Below are 16,930 nucleotides of genomic sequence, written 5' to 3' on the forward strand. Positions count from 1 at the left end.
CTGCTGCACTGTGCATGCCCAACTTTACTGCTGGCTCTTTCAGCACCCTCCTGCAATGGAGTTGAAATAGAAAACCCCAAACTGTTTTGCAGTCCTATGAATTGACAGCTGACTTTTCCCTGGTGCAGAAAATACACACGTATTAAATATGTTTGCATTTGCCACATTATTTTTGACAATTCCATATAACAGCATATATATTTCTGCATAATAGCATGCCAGTTGCAAGAATACATTTTCTTTTTATCCTAAGGTATTTTTTAAAGTATGTGTTCACTTTAGTCATATAGGTTGTAGAGTTGCCCTTGTATTTTTTGCACATTCTTCAGTTTATTGCCATATAATGCTCATTCCTTCACTGTGATACAGTGGTTCTCGTGGAGGTTTAGGAAAAGAGTTCAGCTGTGCTCTCAGGAGTTGTTTGTTTGTAGGTTGTGCTGAGTGGCTCATACAGAAGATGAGGAAGTTGCAGCAGGGCCGTGTCTCCTTGTCCTGCCCAGCAGCGACACCTAACTGCTCCCACTGCACCGAGCCCAGGTGCCACCAGAAAGGGGCTGGAGACCAGGGCTGGGCCATCTGGAGAGGTGGGTGCCTGCTTGTTGACATCTGTGCTGAGAGGGACTCCACAGTTTGTCATCGTCCAGAGCCCACAGGCAAAGAAGCTGTGTGTTGGTCGCAAAAAGTGAAACTCTGGCGCTACGGAAAATTATTAAATTTGGTAGTGAAAGAAATTACCCTGTAGAGGTCCTTTTCCTTGTTGTTTGCTGGAGGGCCAGCCAAACTGGCTCATACAGGCACCTGAGCTTGTGAAGCTGTGTGATATAACTAGGCATTCAGGGTCCACAGGTTTAATCTCTAAGTAATAGCCTTCTGAAACCTGCTTCCAGCAAATTTCTCTGACGGGAATGATATGATTTCTCAAAATGTGCAAGCTCACCTTGAAACCTTTCTCTTGGTAAGATAATAACAGGGCACCCACTTCCAAAAATGTGGTGGGAACTTGGTCTCCTTGTTGCTGTCAGTCTGGGAATATGTTGGTTGGGGAGCACTGAAGTTATTGTGGAGGAAGGACACCTGTGTTCTGCCTGCCCCAAGCACACGCCGCATAGGTCTGACTTTCTCAGGAATGCAGGGCTTGGTTTTCACAGTGATATGGTGGGAAGATTTAATTTACATTTTCACAAATTTAGGTAGCAAGCCACTGAGTGGCTCTGATAATCGTCAGGGGGAATCTGTTCTCTCTTAGCTCTTAGGAGATGTGCCAATGTAACATCGCGAAGCCTTGTCTACAATGTCATTTAGGACAGATATGTCTACATGAACTGAACAAGCTGCTGAGGTGCTGCTAAGAGTTTACACATAGTGGGGCAGAGCTCAGCCTTGGCCAGTGGCTTGAGGGCTTATCCAGGATCTCTCGTGGATTTGCAGCTCTTTGTATAAAGACAGCGTTCCTTTGACTATGCTTCTGATATATTTGATGTTTTCTTTCTAACATTAGGCATGTCTACACCAGCTGGAGTGTGAGCTACGGGTGTTGCCTTGCAGATAAATTGTAGAGCTTATTTCCACAAAAAATCGTGGAGGGCGCTCTATCTCCAAAACTATGTGTTTAAATTAGGCAAATTTATGGAGGAAAAATCTGTCTGCATCTATTACGCATGAAGATATAGGTACAAACTCCCATCTCAAGAAGTCTTATGCTGCACATAGGGAAGCAGAAAGGATATAGGAAGAAAATTATCACTGTAGGCATCCCATTTCTTTCCTAAGCATCTGCTGTCAGGAAATCTCAGAGACAGGATACTGAGCTAGGTGCATATCAGCCTGACCCAGCAGGGCTGGTTCTTGTGTTCTAATTATTTATCTAAGAGGGATGGGGAGGGAGCCATTAGCTCATTTTTACTTTGAATACATTCCTTTGATTTTGAATGAGGGATAATTTTACCACATTACCATGGAGGAAGGCACCTTGTCAGGAAAACGAAGGAAGGTTGTGAATTAACATGCTTTATCACCCCCACTCAGGAGGCCCAGGAGGCAAACACTGTATCCTCTAGCTCTTGAACCACACTGGCAAAACTGTTTTCCAAACTTTGTAGGTTGAAAACTGCCGTATTTGAGAATGATTAGAGCCATTTTGTCTTAGTTGTTAGAGAGAGACCAGTGCAAGAGCCTGACAATCATAGCGGAAGCTAGTCTATGGGTCTGACAGCTTATGGTTGATCTGACACTTTACAGATGCATACTGTGTGACAGCTGCAATGAATCAGGCTATTAGAGGGACTTTATGCTCCCTAAAGCTTATTTGTTCCTGCCTTTCTCAAAACAGGGGGTGGGGAAGTGTAAAGCCTATCAGTGAGATAGAGGAGGGGGCCTGAAGCTGGACAAACCAAAACGTTTAGAGATTCTGCTAATGCTACTAAGATGAAAGGAATCCCCAAATAAAAAAGGAGCCAGAGACATATTTAGCAGAGCCTCATTCCAAAAGAGCCAATTGGATGCAGGCAGGAAGGTCTCCACGCACGTCTCAGAAGTTGTTTTCCCTTATAAAGTAATGGCTTGTAATGTTATGAGCAAAGGGGTTACTTTATTCCCAGTTTTCTATAGCAGTTAGGATAAGACTGCAGCTTCTGCCCTCCTTTACCAAAAAAGTATGGCATCTATGAACTGGTGCATGGCCTCTGAGCCGGCATTCTTCAGGCCAGCTGAAGCGCGTTTCCTAGGCGTGGTGACTATACAGCTCCTGCTGCTGTGGAGTCTCAAGCACATTTTGTATCCGTACGACAATCTGCCCAAGTTAGTGAAAAACAAAGAACTTGACTTAAGGAACATGTAGCTAAGAGTTTCCACTGATATCTTGAGACATGCTTAAAGTCAGTGGGGGAGTTCCCAATGTGCATGGGAGCTTTGCTAGTATCACTATAAAGGGAGCAGGGAAAAGGGTATGAAAGAGGCAAAATTATTTTTTCCACTTATTTTCCTTTCTCTGATCATACTCTGGACATGCTGCTGTGATGGAGACTGCAAAATGGTTTAGCATGGACAAACAGAGAAGTTCTTGGGGGAAGCCAAATGAAAACCATAGTTTTTGGCTATGGATGCAATGAAAGAACTAGAACCTTGGGGTATAGACACACCAGGCAAATTGCGCTGTGGCTGTTTCCATACAAATGGGCCGGATAAATACTGAAAGATAGGCAGCAGAAAGTGGTGATGGAAGTGGCCTCCAAAGGGGAAGCTAAACTACTTTCAGAAATGGTATTGTATTCTTTTTCTTGCAAAAAACTATACACACACACACATATTTGGGCTAAGCTGGTATGTGTCTGTAGCTACAAAGGAGGGTTCACAGGTTTGATCCCCAGCATTTAGGCTTGGTTCTCAGAAGACTTGTTCTGTTCAGTTCTCTTTAGGTTCTTATTCCTGTCTCATGCCAAGTACATTCTCCCCATCCCCCCACCCCTCTGGCAATCACCTGTGTTGCTGAGAAGAAAGGTGTGAACTGCTAGTGTCATTTTTTCCCATATGTTTTTATCTGTAGTAATATCTGTATGATCATAACTTGAGCATGGAATCACTAAGAAGAAAAGAAATACCTGTATTCTGTAATGTCCCTTGAGCCAGACTGACCTAATTTCCTTGCATAGTTCACCTGTTTGCCTTCCTTCCTTCCTGCCCCAGGATCTTCCATAACGTAACGCTCCCGAAATGAGCTGCCTGCTGAGCGCTGGCTCTCCATTGTGTGCTGGAGGCATGGTTGTGCAGCATCTCTAAATTTTTCCTGTGCTGTTCCTGTGTATCCATCAATACTGCTCAGTCAGCCACTGGGCTTACTTCTCCCTTCTAGTCTGCATAACCCTGTCTCCAACAAATATCCTTCACATGGTAGGTCCCTCCAAACAACTGGTGTTTCCTCTTTATCACCATATCAACAACTGCCTGCCCTGAATGAGACTCTGTGTCAGCCTTATCTTTTTGATGAGCACCATGAAAGCTGGGATTCCCACATCTTTGGTGCCCATGACAGGCAAGGTGATGTGTGATCACCACTGAAATAACCATTCCTCATAGCAGCCAAGGGGTGGCTGCTGCCATCATTGCCACCACCGGCAATTATGGTATACACCAGGCTAAGTTTACAGGAACTGTGAGGAAGCTTAACAGAGGTACGAAGGTGTCTGTGGTATCTGCATGGCCACTGCCTCCTATAATATCCACAGAGGCCTCTTGTAGAAAACTGTTGCCTGTATTTCTAGCTATGTTGAGGTGCAGTGTGAATGGTGTACCAGTTCTGCTGAGGGGTTGTGTACTTGGCTCTGCAACCTCATATGTGCTGTATCCACTAGAGCATCATCACCAGTAAGCTTTTTTGGGAGTGTCAACCTCTTTTCATTAAGGTGAAGAGTTCGGATTCTTTTGGGTCTTTGTCCCAGTCTTGGTATTTCCAAGGAGTAGTAGTAGATGATGCTTCTGAAAACCTTGGATTATGTTTCCTCTGATCTAGGAGATAATTGATGTCTGTGTCAAAATCAGACCTGATACTGCAGTGAAGGGTTCTGCTGTGTGAAATTCCCCTTTTCCTTAACCTGAGTTCCCTGATCTAATACCATACGTTCTACATGAGGTACGTAATTTTTCTCAGCTGTGTTTTTGAGTGTTGTTTGAAAACAAAGAATTTGGTTTTTGATGTCCTTTGAGTATCAGTTGGAGATATGCAAAAAAGGGTCTGTTTATGTCCTCTGTTGTAGGTTGCTTACCTTGGTGGGTTTTTTTTGGTTTGTTTTTTTTTTTTTAAATGTCTCTTATCTTTTGCCATGGTGCTGGAAGTGAAATAATAAATAGCTTTTGCATGGCTCATGTTCCAATACTTGTTAGCTTCTGTTTTTGACCCTCAAAGGCAGTTACATTCCTTAAAAGTTCCTTTCCTTAAAAGTTAAATTCCTTTTGGTCTTCAATCCATAATTCTTGCCTATCTGCTATCTCTGCTAGTGGCCTAATCCTTATAATCTCTGCATCAGAAAAACCCCCACTGCGGTTGTATGGGAGATTTTCTTGCATTAAGACTACTCAATTAGGCAGCAGACACTCTGTCAGCAAACACACGATGCCCCTCCCCATTGTAACAAGACTCACAAAGCAAGGATCTCACTTGGATTCTCACATCTTTCTTGGCATGTGTGCATAGAGCGGTTTTGAATTTGTGATGGTTTAGTATTGGAGTTCAGAGATGCTGATTTCTGGTCTTTAGGATAAACTTAATGACAAAGTATTTTTGACTGTGAAAGGGCTGCTTCACTAGAATCAGCCTGTCCAGAGAACAGCTGTCTACAGCTGTAAAAAAATCCGGTTCTGTGCTGAAAATAACTTGTACAGTGAGAACCCTTGCTTTATTTGCTAAAAATACGTTCAACGGAAAAGCTAGATGTGGGTTATAAAATTTAACAACTTTATTATGAACAATTTGAGATGAGTTTACAACAGTCCAGACTTATGGCCGTCAGTGGAGTAGCACTAGGGCGAAGCTGGCCCACAGGTCCTAGGGTTTTGAAAATAAGCTGACAGAGAAACAGAATGGATTCTAACCCATTGCAATCCGAATAGGATCATAACAATCATAAAATCATAGAATACCAGGTTGGAAGGGACCTCAAGGATTATCTGGTCCAACCTTTTTTGGCAAAAGCACGGTCTAGACAAGATGGACCAGCACCCTGTCCAGCTGAATCTTAAAAGTGTCCAATGTTCGGGAATCCACTGCTTCCCTGGGGAGATTATTGCAGTGGCTGATTGTTCTCTTTGTGAAAAATTTTGCTCTTGTGTCCAGTCGGAATCTCCCCAGGACTAGTACCCATTACCCCTCATCTTTTCCACGTGACTCCTCGTAAAAAGGGAGTCTCCACCGTCTTTGTAGCCACCCTTTAAATACTGGAACATGGTGATAGGGTCTCCACTAAGCCTTCTTTTCTCAAGGCTGAATCTTTTAACAGAACATTTTCACAACCTTCAGAGATGTCACTGTCACTGTGAACCCTATACAACAGCAGGTACTTTTTTCACTACCCTTCAGCCTGTGGGCAGTATTTAGCATACAAGCAAAACGCCGAGCTTTTAAAGACACTTTGTAGCAAAATTCAGCAGCTGTTTAGCTTGCCACAAATAGTTTAGTTGTTTTTGTCAAAATCTTCCATGAAAGCAAAGTGTTTCTTTAAAAACGTGATCCCTATTATAAATGACTGCTCTTCCAATTTATCTCTCTGCCTCTTGGATATTACTACAGAGGCCTGACCTCTCTTGTTTGAACACATGCTCCTCCTGCCAGAGGGTGTCTATTGTGGGCACACTCAGTCTCTCTGTATTTTAGCAACTCTCCTGAAGTTTTAAAGTGTTTATCTTATACAGCTGAAAGTCTCCTCCTGTTTCATGATCTCTACGCAGGAATGCAGTGGAAGAGACCCAGGGCCTGTGGCCACCCAGATTAGAGGTTTTTGTAATAAGGTCCCTATATGGTTTTGTTAGAGACTTCAGCTCTGTCTCTCTCTGTCTCTGCTCCTTGTTTGGGAGGCTAGTGGGAGGAGAAGAGCTGAAGGGGCTATATAACCTCAGAGCTTTTGGATACAGAGTGCACCATCCCCGAGCAGCTATCCCCAGCCAAGCACTGTCAGGGTAAGTGGCACTGAACCAACAGCATGATTTGCAGATTGCTGGAGGACTTCAGCTAAATAATGTCAAGTGGAAGCTACTCAGGAGGATGTACTGCTGTGCTGTAGTTTGCTTAAGCAAACTTACTTATTAGAATTGAATTGATAAAATGCTTGTAGTATCTATACTGAGTTGTCTTCATTTTATCGCACTTCTGAAAGGGAAATAACAGTTCTACCTGATGATTTTGCTGCTTCCACCAGCACTCCAGCAACAGCATAAAGGCACAGTCTGTGTAATGCCATGGCTGGAATTATAGCTATATTCATGTTTAAATGAATCTGTGTGACCCTGTGGTGTTAGTTTTGTACTGAACAGAGTTCCTGAAGAAGTGAATTTGCCCACTGTGTAATAGGGTTTCTCAGCAGGTTTGCTTCAGTGCTGTTAAGTCAGTGTAAGGTGATGTGAGTGGTTTTGGGGAATGTGACTGTAAGGGCTGGAAGTATGCAAAACAGCAGTGTCTAATAGGATATGGTGAGGATGTGTGTGTCCTTGTCTCTGTGTATATGAAACTACTGTTCTGTAAAATGCCAAACATTTCATTAAGGAACAGGCTACGCACAGTATTTCTTGTGGGGCTGGAGTTCTAGTAGCTTGTTGTGGAGGTTGGTGAAGTGATTGGTTATCTTTTGATATAAAGCAGGTAGAAGAAAGAGGCTAAATACTGTATTAATTACTTGGGAGAAAAACTTCCTTTCTTCCACAGTGCTGAGTGACATTCGCTGCTGTAAGATGTTACTACTGCGTGCCATGGCAGTCCTGAGCTGTAGCTCACTGGCTGGCAGCCGAGAGCCCCGTCTGAAATCATTCAGCTTTGATTTTTCAACTTTTTGTGCTTTATTACTAAATATGGTTTTCGTTTAGAGTCCACTAAGCTCAGAAATGTAGCCTTTCCTGCCCCCTTCCTTCCCCTCCCCCAAGTGATTTTTGGCATTGCATTAGCTGCATGGGTTTGAGCAAACCCCCTGACCTCAAACTCCGTTCCAAAAACAGACGGTTGAAAAGCCTATTTCCTAATTAGGAAATGGTTTGTCCAAACCAGTCTGTTCATTCATGTTAGGTAGCAATTGTACTCCATTCAGTAAATGTTTGAATATAAAGAGCCTGTTTTCCCTGGAGTTTAATAAACACAAAAATCGCAACCTACTTTCCTTTTCCAATAATAATGATAAATTATGTGGAGTACATCAAGTTAGGATTTCCCTATCCTTGCCGCCTTCTGGGAGCTCTGCCCAAGCAGCCTGCAGGAGCGGGGCTGCAGCCATGTCTCATGGCTGCCTGGCTGGGGAGAGGTGGAGGATATCAAATAAAGGATTCGGGAGAACTCTCCGTGCTTGTTCCATCTGACGTAGAGGCTAAACGGATCGTGGGCTCCTTTGCTCATCAGCCACGGCTCTCACTGACCCCATTCCCACTTTGTCCTGCACTTCCAGTATTCCTGTGGCAGAAGGTTTTGGAGGCTGCGTGTGGAGCCAGGTGGTCTGTGGATGACAGCTGTCTCCTTTAGCTGTTAACACACTGCAATTTGTTGAACTCTGCATGGAAGCCTCGGCTCAGAGCTAGCCAAGTGATTCCCTACCACACTATAAATCGTGAGCAAATAGTTCTTCCTGAGTCCTGGTATTCAGTACTTGTTTCTGTAATTGACCTTAATACAAAGCCTTCAAAGCATTTTTATTACCCATATTATCTTCCTCTTGCCAGGGGAGGAAAACAGTTTCTTTTTACTGAGACAAGAAGCAAACATAAATTACTCTGACACTCTACAAATGCAGTTTATTAGCTCCTTTGAAATGATGAAAGACCATACGCTATAGTCTGTTTTTAAAACACATACTGTCCCTGACTTCATTTTAAAGGCAGGTTATTTTTTCTGAGTGAATAGGGGAGGACTGGAAAAGACTGGGGGGTTTTTTGTTTTGGTTTTTTTTTTTTTTCCTTTTTAATTGGGAACATTTCTTCTCTTTTAAAAGGTTAAATGTAAACTTAATTGGCCATCTTGACCCAGTGGGTTAATATCTGCATCAGGAAAACACCACTGGTACATGCCTAGCATTTAATTTGGTTAGTCTTTGGGAAGCCCAAGACTGGATGGAGAAGACAGGAAGACTGAAGTGCTCTTACCTTTGACAGCTTTCCACATGTGTCAGGATTTTGTCAGGGTGATAGAAAAGCAGGGGAAGTTGTGCTGAATCCGATGCAAAGGGATTGTTGTTTTTGCAGCTGTCAGTCCAGCATTCTCTTTTATCTCCCACCCACCCCCAGCCGTGCATTTCTGTGACCAAATTTAGATAAACATTTGCTGCTGCCTGATCTGTCTGCCCATGCCGCAGGACTAGAAGTCTCCTCTGGAATCCCCTGGATAATCTCTAGTGCATGCAGCCCTCCGGCAGACATGGTTGAAACCTCATGCTTTCAAAAGGAAGCCCATTCCCTCATACGGCCCCACAGGCCCTGTGATTGCCAAACCAGTGCCATACCTCTCTTTGCTGGTGCTGCTTGCTTTCATATGACTGTCTGCCTTGAAGGGTGGGTCTGCTACCTGAGTGTGGTTTGTTTTTTGTTTTTTTTTTTTCTTTTTTTAATTCTTTCCTGCTGTTTTCATAGGGCCGTTTTCTGTCTGGAGGGCTTGAGGACGTTGACGTAGAAGATGTGCGAGGAAGAGGACAGCACTGCCCTTGTTTGTGACAATGGGTCAGGACTCTGTAAAGCTGGCTTCGCTGGGGACGATGCTCCAAGAGCAGTTTTCCCTTCCATTGTGGGTCGTCCCAGGCACCAGGTGATGAACTGCTTTGGTTGTTCCATACCGGGCTTGTAGAAGGCTTTGCTGCCCCATCCCCAGCCCTCCACCCCAGAGCCCTTTTTCCTGTGTTTGGGACTAGCCCAGCCCTGGGTGATCTGTGTAACACAGCATTTCCAGGCAAAATGAGTCCAGCAGTGCACTCACCTGAGTCAAAGCAGGTCTCTTGCCTTGTGAGAGGAGTCCTTCTAAAACTTTTCACTCCCTTATATGCCCTCTTCTCCCTTTCCCTTAATTTTGGATTACCCAGAGAACTTGGTGAGTAAAGCTAGTTTAAAAAAAACTGCTAAAGCCCAACAAGTATCTGGAAATTTTGACTGCCCTAAAAGCTGATGATAGGTGATGAGTGGAAAACTTAAGGAGGGAGGACAAGTTTTCAGTCAGCTTCCTGACTTTATTCATTTAGCTGTATCACAAATGGACACCTGTCTAGGGTTAAGTTTCTTTAGCTTCAAGGTTTACATTTGAGTATATGATGCATTACAGTTGATATTAATAGTTTGCAAAATATATATATTATCTGAGCTGTTAAATACAGAGAGTTTCTGAACCAGATCATCATTAGCATGAACTAGAGCAGCTTGGCTAGGTCATGACAAACTAATCCTCCTAATTAGCAGATACACTTAGTTGCTTCTATGCCATCTAAAGACCTGGTGAAATGGGAAGAGGTAAACTGGTTGTAAGATGCAGCATTTGATGTACCCGGCAAATACATTTTAAGCTCTTCAGGGCAGAAGAATTGTGTGCCTAATTGAGGCCTCTGGGTATTAATATAATTGAAAAAAAATATTCAAAATGCCAGCTTCTGTAGATAGTGTGAATGGTATTAATTGCTCAAAAGCAAGCCATACAGTCACAGTGGAAACAAATGTAGCAGATTTCTAGAACCTTTCTTTCCTGATCACGTATCATGAATAGTGTTAGTGCCCGGAAGGAAGGATCATTCCATCATAAATTGCAAATCCAGCTTGCTTGTTTCTAAGACAGGACAGTTAGAGATGCCAAGGTCTGGAGTGTGTAATGACTAAGTCCTGATGACAGTATTATGCAGTCAAAGCATCCTACTATATACTATTTTTCTTCCAGTATTTCTGGCTTTAGCGTAGAGATTGCTATATATCCAGAGTAGTTTCCAGCTTCTGGTCCATGACGATTTCTGCAGCATCCATGAAAGTACCTAAAACAAAGCCTGTACTGGTAGATTTAAATTGTCTGTCTCTAGTGGCAATATTATAGTGTTCAAAAAGAAGATTAAAAAATGTTGAAATTTAAGCTTTGGGAAATGTAAAGTGTGTATTGCTCCGTCTTAACCCTTAGATGGCACAACATCACTTTCTGCTTTTATTCCACTTTATTATAATTTAGCAGACAGTTCATCCCTAAATAATAACGAACATTAAAACAACCCTATTTTTCCACTTTATCCTGATGAATTTAACATTGTACTTGTGCTGTTTACTTAAACTGTAGTGGAAACATGGACTCCAGAGGTTTAAGAGAACTAAACATTTAATTTTGGAAATTAAAAAGCAATGAGTAATTCTCCATTCATTAGTATTTGTAAAGTATTTTGTAGCTAGTATCACTGGCAACTGGATTTATTTCACAGCTAATGTTCTATCTACTTTGTGACACCTCTCCTTGAGAGACTAACTCCATTTGTGTTGTTTTATAGGGCGTGATGGTTGGTATGGGTCAAAAAGACAGCTACGTAGGTGATGAGGCTCAAAGCAAGAGAGGAATCCTGACCTTGAAATACCCCATAGAACATGGCATCATTACAAACTGGGATGACATGGAGAAGGTATTTCAGCTTTGAAAAGTTGATGTGTATCACTGGTAAACAGAAATACTTGAACCAAATGTTTACAGAATACCCACTAAATTTTGGATGAAAGCGTTATGCTATCAAGTACGGTTTGACAAGAATGTTGTTAACAACGAAGGTTAACTTGCATCTAAAGCTGAAGTATCACTAGGAGTACCTCAAAATAGTTATTGGGAGTTCTTTTACTCCAGTATGATCTATACATCTTTGCATTACTAAAGGAAGAGGAAGAAAGAAAAAGAAAAAAAAAGAAAAAGGAAAAAGAAAGAAAAGGAACATTCTCAATTTACCGGTAAAGAAATGGAATTTAAGAAGGTATCTGTTTCTGCAAAAATGCAAAGCATGTATGTAATTTTCATGTGAAAGGGCACTGTTTAGACACATACTTTTTAATGCTTGAAAGGTTAGCAATATTGCAGTGCAATGCATCCGTTTCAGAGCCAGTACTTGGATGAAAGGCTTCCAGAACCATGTTTACAGTCGTAGTCTGTACAGTTGATCTAATTTCTAAGATGGTATTTCTACTTATTATTGTGCTGTGGAAATAGGGCTATTTGGAACAGTCAGGACATTGCAGCACGCTGCAGGTGTGTGGAGCCACAGAGGACTTACAGGCTCTTCTAGCATTGTACGTTTTACTTGGAAAGACAGCAAAACCTTTCAGATGCCTACCTTATCAACCAGTCTCTAATCACCCCAGCCTGAAAACAAGCTTAGAAAAAACTTTTTGGCCTTTAGAAAGTGTCTGGTGGTTTTACTTCTTGTTGGGGTATTAAACTCCTCATTGCAGTTCACTTGGCCTCAGATTTTTATAGCTGGTAGGAATAAGCCATGAGGAGGCGATAAACACAAGTTGACTTTCAGCCTCACAAGCCATTTGCCTTCATTTCTTTTTATGAATTCTTGGACTGGCCTCTACAAACCAAAAGATGAAACTGTTTTCAAGAGACCTATTATCTATTGAGCTCTACTCCATAAGTCTGAATATGTTCTAGAGTTGTTCTAGAACTGTTCTAGAACATTCCATCATCATTGAAATAGTGTTGCTGGAACCAAGTCTGTCCTGCTCGGTCTCTTCTACTGTAAGAATAACATATTTATTCTCATTAACTTATGTGTCCTTAAAAGAAGTCATATATTACTAGCAGTAAAACCTGAGGATAGTGGTTTTCTTTCTCCAGTTACTTTGGTAATCTCTGTGAAGGCAATAAGAACAGCTGCATGATAAACATTTCTAGCCTATCTCTAGGGCTGTAAGCAGAGTGCTGGAGCATAATCCCTGTCTGGAAGTGATTCTGAGCTGCTGGTTGATAGTGTTTCTTTCCTTTGGCTTCTCCCATTGTTCTCAGATCTGGCATCACTCTTTCTATAATGAGCTCCGTGTTGCACCTGAAGAACACCCAACTCTACTGACTGAAGCACCACTGAATCCCAAAGCCAATCGAGAGAAAATGACCCAGGTAAGCTCTCATTGAAGCTATGGAATAATTCCAACTTTGTGAATTCAACAGGATGTGAACTTCTTCATTTCAGTTAGTCATGCTGTCCAGCAGTCTATCTCTCTTAGTCATGGAAAATAGAAAGTGCATAGTGACCACCTGTCATATTTGCACATTATTATATTTACTTTAGAAAGTCAGTGTATCTGCTTTGAATGTGAATACTTCAGTCTGTCCAAGCTTTATGTCATCTCAATCTGTTTTATGCCCAGGCCTATTACAAAAGTATCTTTGATGTGTGCATGTGTCTATATTCATATGTTAAAGATACAGGCCAGATGTCTTATAAGACAAATATTTTTGGATTTATCATAGAATCATATAATCGTTTAGGTTGGAAAAGACCTTTAAGATCATCCAGTCCAACCATTAACCTACACTACCAAGTCCACTCTAAACCAATCAAGGGTAGACTAGACTAAACCATGTCCCAAAGTGCCACATCTACCCATTTTTTGAACACTTCCAGGGATGGTGACTCCACCACCTCTCTGGGCAGCCTGTTCCAATGCTTGAACATTTGATTTTGTATTTTTCTTCCTTGTTATTACCAACCATCAAGAAATATGAAAATCTTGTCTTCTCCCTCTCTTTCAGCATATTGCTTCAACTAAGCTAAAAACCCTAGTGTTAAGGTAGTTATTTTAATTGCATTTCAGATTATGTTCGAGACTTTCAATGTGCCAGCCATGTATGTAGCTATTCAAGCTGTTCTGTCCCTCTATGCTTCTGGACGTACCACAGGTAGGCCTCTGGGGAACAAGGCATAGACACTTGAAATAGTTAAGTGTGTTGATGTGCACCTAGGAATGAATCATGTGTTATCTTCTCAAAGGGATTGTGCTTGACTCTGGGGACGGTGTTACCCACAATGTGCCAATTTACGAAGGCTACGCCTTGCCGCACGCCATCATGCGTCTGGACCTGGCTGGCCGTGACCTGACAGACTACCTCATGAAAATCCTGACAGAACGTGGCTACTCCTTTGTGACCACTGGTAAGGACACACTGCTGACTGAGGAGCAGAGTTCTTTAATGTGCAATGTTTCTAGCAGCTTTAGAAGGACTAGCAGTGGTTCTGCAGTTGATTAGACACAAGAAGAAATCCAGCAGGAAAGACCCCTGCAAAACTAGCAGAGGATTTGTTTAAAAAATGGGGTGTGGGGTGGTGTGCGTTGGAGAATGAAAGGGAACAACCTGTCAACATGTCTGTGTCCTTCCTGAATGCCGTTCTAAAGATTGAATCCTCTTGACAGCGGAGCGTGAAATTGTCCGTGACATCAAGGAGAAGCTGTGTTACGTGGCCCTGGACTTTGAAAATGAGATGGCCACTGCTGCCTCTTCCTCCTCTCTGGAAAAAAGCTATGAGCTTCCTGATGGTCAGGTGATCACTATTGGAAACGAACGCTTCCGCTGCCCAGAGACCCTCTTCCAGCCATCCTTCATTGGTGGGTTGAATGATTGTTCTGCCTTGGTAAACTGCACATAAATACCAAGTCCCTGTTTTCTTTTGATGGCGTCCCATTGCTAACTCATTTAGACGTATACATGGGTACGTCCTAGCACCCATTATATAATAATCTTTTAGAACAGCACTATTAATACGGTGGGAAGAACTTCATGTCAAACAATAAGGCAAAATGCTTTCCCAAAATAAACCCTGAATGTTTATTTCTGGCTTCTGGCATCGGGCCCATGCCATTTTGTATGTTGTGCAGTTGGCTACTACAAGAAGTATGGCTGCAAAGCCACTTTTCTAAGTAGTGTGAGGATTGTAGTTTGAAGGTGCTTGCAGGGAGGTGGTGTGGGGGGGGCGGGAGGGAAGCACTACTTCTGTTTTTTAAAAAGACTACTCCAAATTCTGAATCCATGGTTCATCACATTTGCAGAGCAAAGCCAACACAATCAAGAGCCATGAAGGCAGACTTACAACAAGGTCATACAGAAATCCAGTGTGGGTTCTGCCAATTGGCAGAATTTCAGCTCAGAAATAGATGAAGTAGTTGCATGCTTAGAAGTATTAGGACATATTCGGACTGTTCTGTCTCTGAGCAGGCTCAATTTTTAAAAAAAAAAAAAGCGGGGGGGGGGAGCAGGAAGAAAAAAGAAAACAAATTATTCCAAGACCATATAAGGAATTCTTAGGACATTTGAGATTGCCTGCAAAAGCCTAGTGGAAACTTTACTATTCCACACCCCCAGCTTTCTTTTTTAAGGAGGAGTTCTGTGCACAAGTGTGAGAGGAAGGCTGTGCACCAAGGAACTCCTAAGCAAATAATTTAGGCAGCTGCAGAATGACTTTCCAGGTTTCCACAGCTCTGGAGACTGATGTCTTCCAAAGAGACAATGAAGTTCATGTTGTCAGTTCTGTGTTAACAATTTTAAGTCTTTGTATGGAGTGGCTTCCTCAGTGTTCTTCTGTAACTTCCCCAGGCATGGAGTCTGCTGGCATTCATGAAACCACTTACAACAGCATCATGAAGTGCGATATAGACATTAGAAAGGATCTTTATGCCAACAACGTGCTGTCTGGAGGCACTACAATGTACCCGGGTATTGCAGACAGGATGCAGAAGGAAATAACTGCTCTGGCTCCCAGCACTATGAAGATCAAGGTATGGTGCAATTATTTGTAGACTATTTGATTTGGCATGTATGACGTCCTAAAAAAAAAATCTAATGAAACATAGCAACACTTTACAAAGTAAGTGCTTTGTACATACTTTGAATCATGTCTATACCTTCTAGCAAATAATCACCACCTGGTAACCTTGTTGCTGGAAGAAAAGAGCCTTCTCTCCTCTCATTTCCTTGTTCATGGTGAATTCTGCAAACTGCCCCAACATGGCCAAAGAAGAATAGCATGGGCCCAGCAGCATAAATTTTCCTCTGGGGCTATATGTGAGCTTCTTCAGCCCCTTTTGGCTGATGGAGATGGGAGAGAGGAAGTGCTGATTTTGTCCTTGGCCTACAAGTTCAGAAATGAAAGTGTCTCTGACAAGCCGCTCTTCCTTCTGCTGCTTCAAATCTTCCATTCCTTGCTTTGCAAACATTTTATCAGCTATACCAGTAAGAGTGCTCCATAGGTCACTTGTTTTTCCAAGCCCACCTGGGCTATCATTATGTTTCCAGGGCATTCATCTCCCCTTTTCTCATATGCTGTCATGAATACACAAATGTGCTATACTCTTACTGGGCAGACTGACTCAGGCAGAGAAATTGAGGATTTAGACTCAGACTTAAATAACAACTTTTTAACTTTACTGCTTGCAGCAACGGCTAACTGCAGCAATGGCTTGGGACGACACTAGCACATAGATACAGTGTTTTTGTTAATGTCAAATATCACTGCTTTGATATTTTTGTATAACAAATGTATTTTATTCACAATGGACAGCTGTATTTAATGCTTTTATTTCTTAAACAGATCATTGCTCCTCCTGAACGTAAGTACTCCGTCTGGATTGGAGGCTCTATTCTTGCCTCCCTGTCTACTTTCCAGCAGATGTGGATCAGCAAACAGGAATATGATGAAGCTGGCCCATCCATTGTTCACCGCAAATGCTTTTAAATTGCTTTATCTTTATATGTCTACTTAGTATATTACTGTGAATGTATTCAGGAAAATACATTCTTATAATTTCATTCCATAAATCCTTCATCATAATGACTCTAATTAATTGGATACTGTGTATTTTTTGGAATAAATTTTAAATATGCTATGAAATTGCTGCTCCTATTTAAAAAAAAAAAAACAAACCACCAAACCAACCGGCAACTGCCTTTGTGGAGATACCATTACAGCTGGTTTGAAGCTCCATCTTGTGACACGAATTCGTTACTACACTATACTGGGCTTCGTAGCAAACAAGTGATACCTTTTGCTCAATGATACCAATGCTAGGAAATGCTAAACTATCAGGCTGCACGTCGTCAAAGTTTAGCCTCAGTAAACACTTTAGTCTGCAAACAGAACCAGTCTTGATTTTTCCAAAGTTTGGGCAGTACCAAAGGAGCGTCGCATCTGTTCGATATCAGGATGAGCATGGGCACTCTGCTTTGTATCTGTGCTATCCAGAAATATTATCTATCCACATCACT

General features: G+C 42.1%; 1 protein-coding gene across 4 annotated transcripts; it reads left to right on the forward strand.

Annotated features, from left to right (window-relative positions):
• Window positions 1-9,349: 9,349 nt before the first annotated feature.
• On the forward strand, window positions 9,350-16,400 carry ACTA2 (actin alpha 2, smooth muscle). Of its 4 annotated transcripts, XM_075717885.1 has the most exons (8): window positions 9,350-9,478; window positions 11,178-11,306; window positions 12,680-12,790; window positions 13,489-13,573; window positions 13,665-13,826; window positions 14,086-14,277; window positions 15,263-15,444; window positions 16,257-16,400. In XM_075717885.1, the coding sequence occupies exons 1-8, from the start codon at window positions 9,350-9,352 to the stop codon at window positions 16,398-16,400; spliced, it is 1,134 nt and encodes a 377-aa protein (XP_075574000.1). The 4 variants fall into 4 exon arrangements, with proteins under 4 accessions (XP_075574000.1, XP_075574004.1, XP_075574001.1 ...); XM_075717889.1 differs by lacking the exon at window positions 14,086-14,277; XM_075717886.1 differs by lacking the exon at window positions 12,680-12,790.
• The last annotated feature ends 530 nt before the right edge of the window (window positions 16,401-16,930 follow it).

This window comes from Pelecanus crispus, chromosome 10 (assembly GCF_030463565.1).
Source record: "Pelecanus crispus isolate bPelCri1 chromosome 10, bPelCri1.pri, whole genome shotgun sequence".
Classification (NCBI taxonomy): domain Eukaryota; kingdom Metazoa; phylum Chordata; class Aves; order Pelecaniformes; family Pelecanidae; genus Pelecanus; species Pelecanus crispus.

Bases quoted from the DNA above. Each gene is read 5' to 3' on its own strand.
- ACTA2 (XM_075717885.1), top strand. From the start codon at position 9,350: ATGTGCGAGGAAGAGGACAGCACTGCCCTTGTTTGTGACAATGGGTCA. The intron at 13,574-13,664 runs GTAGGCCTCTGG...ATCTTCTCAAAG, and splicing joins TGCTTCTGGACGTACCACAG to GGATTGTGCTTGACTCTGGG. The intron at 15,445-16,256 runs GTATGGTGCAAT...TTTCTTAAACAG, and splicing joins CCAGCACTATGAAGATCAAG to ATCATTGCTCCTCCTGAACG.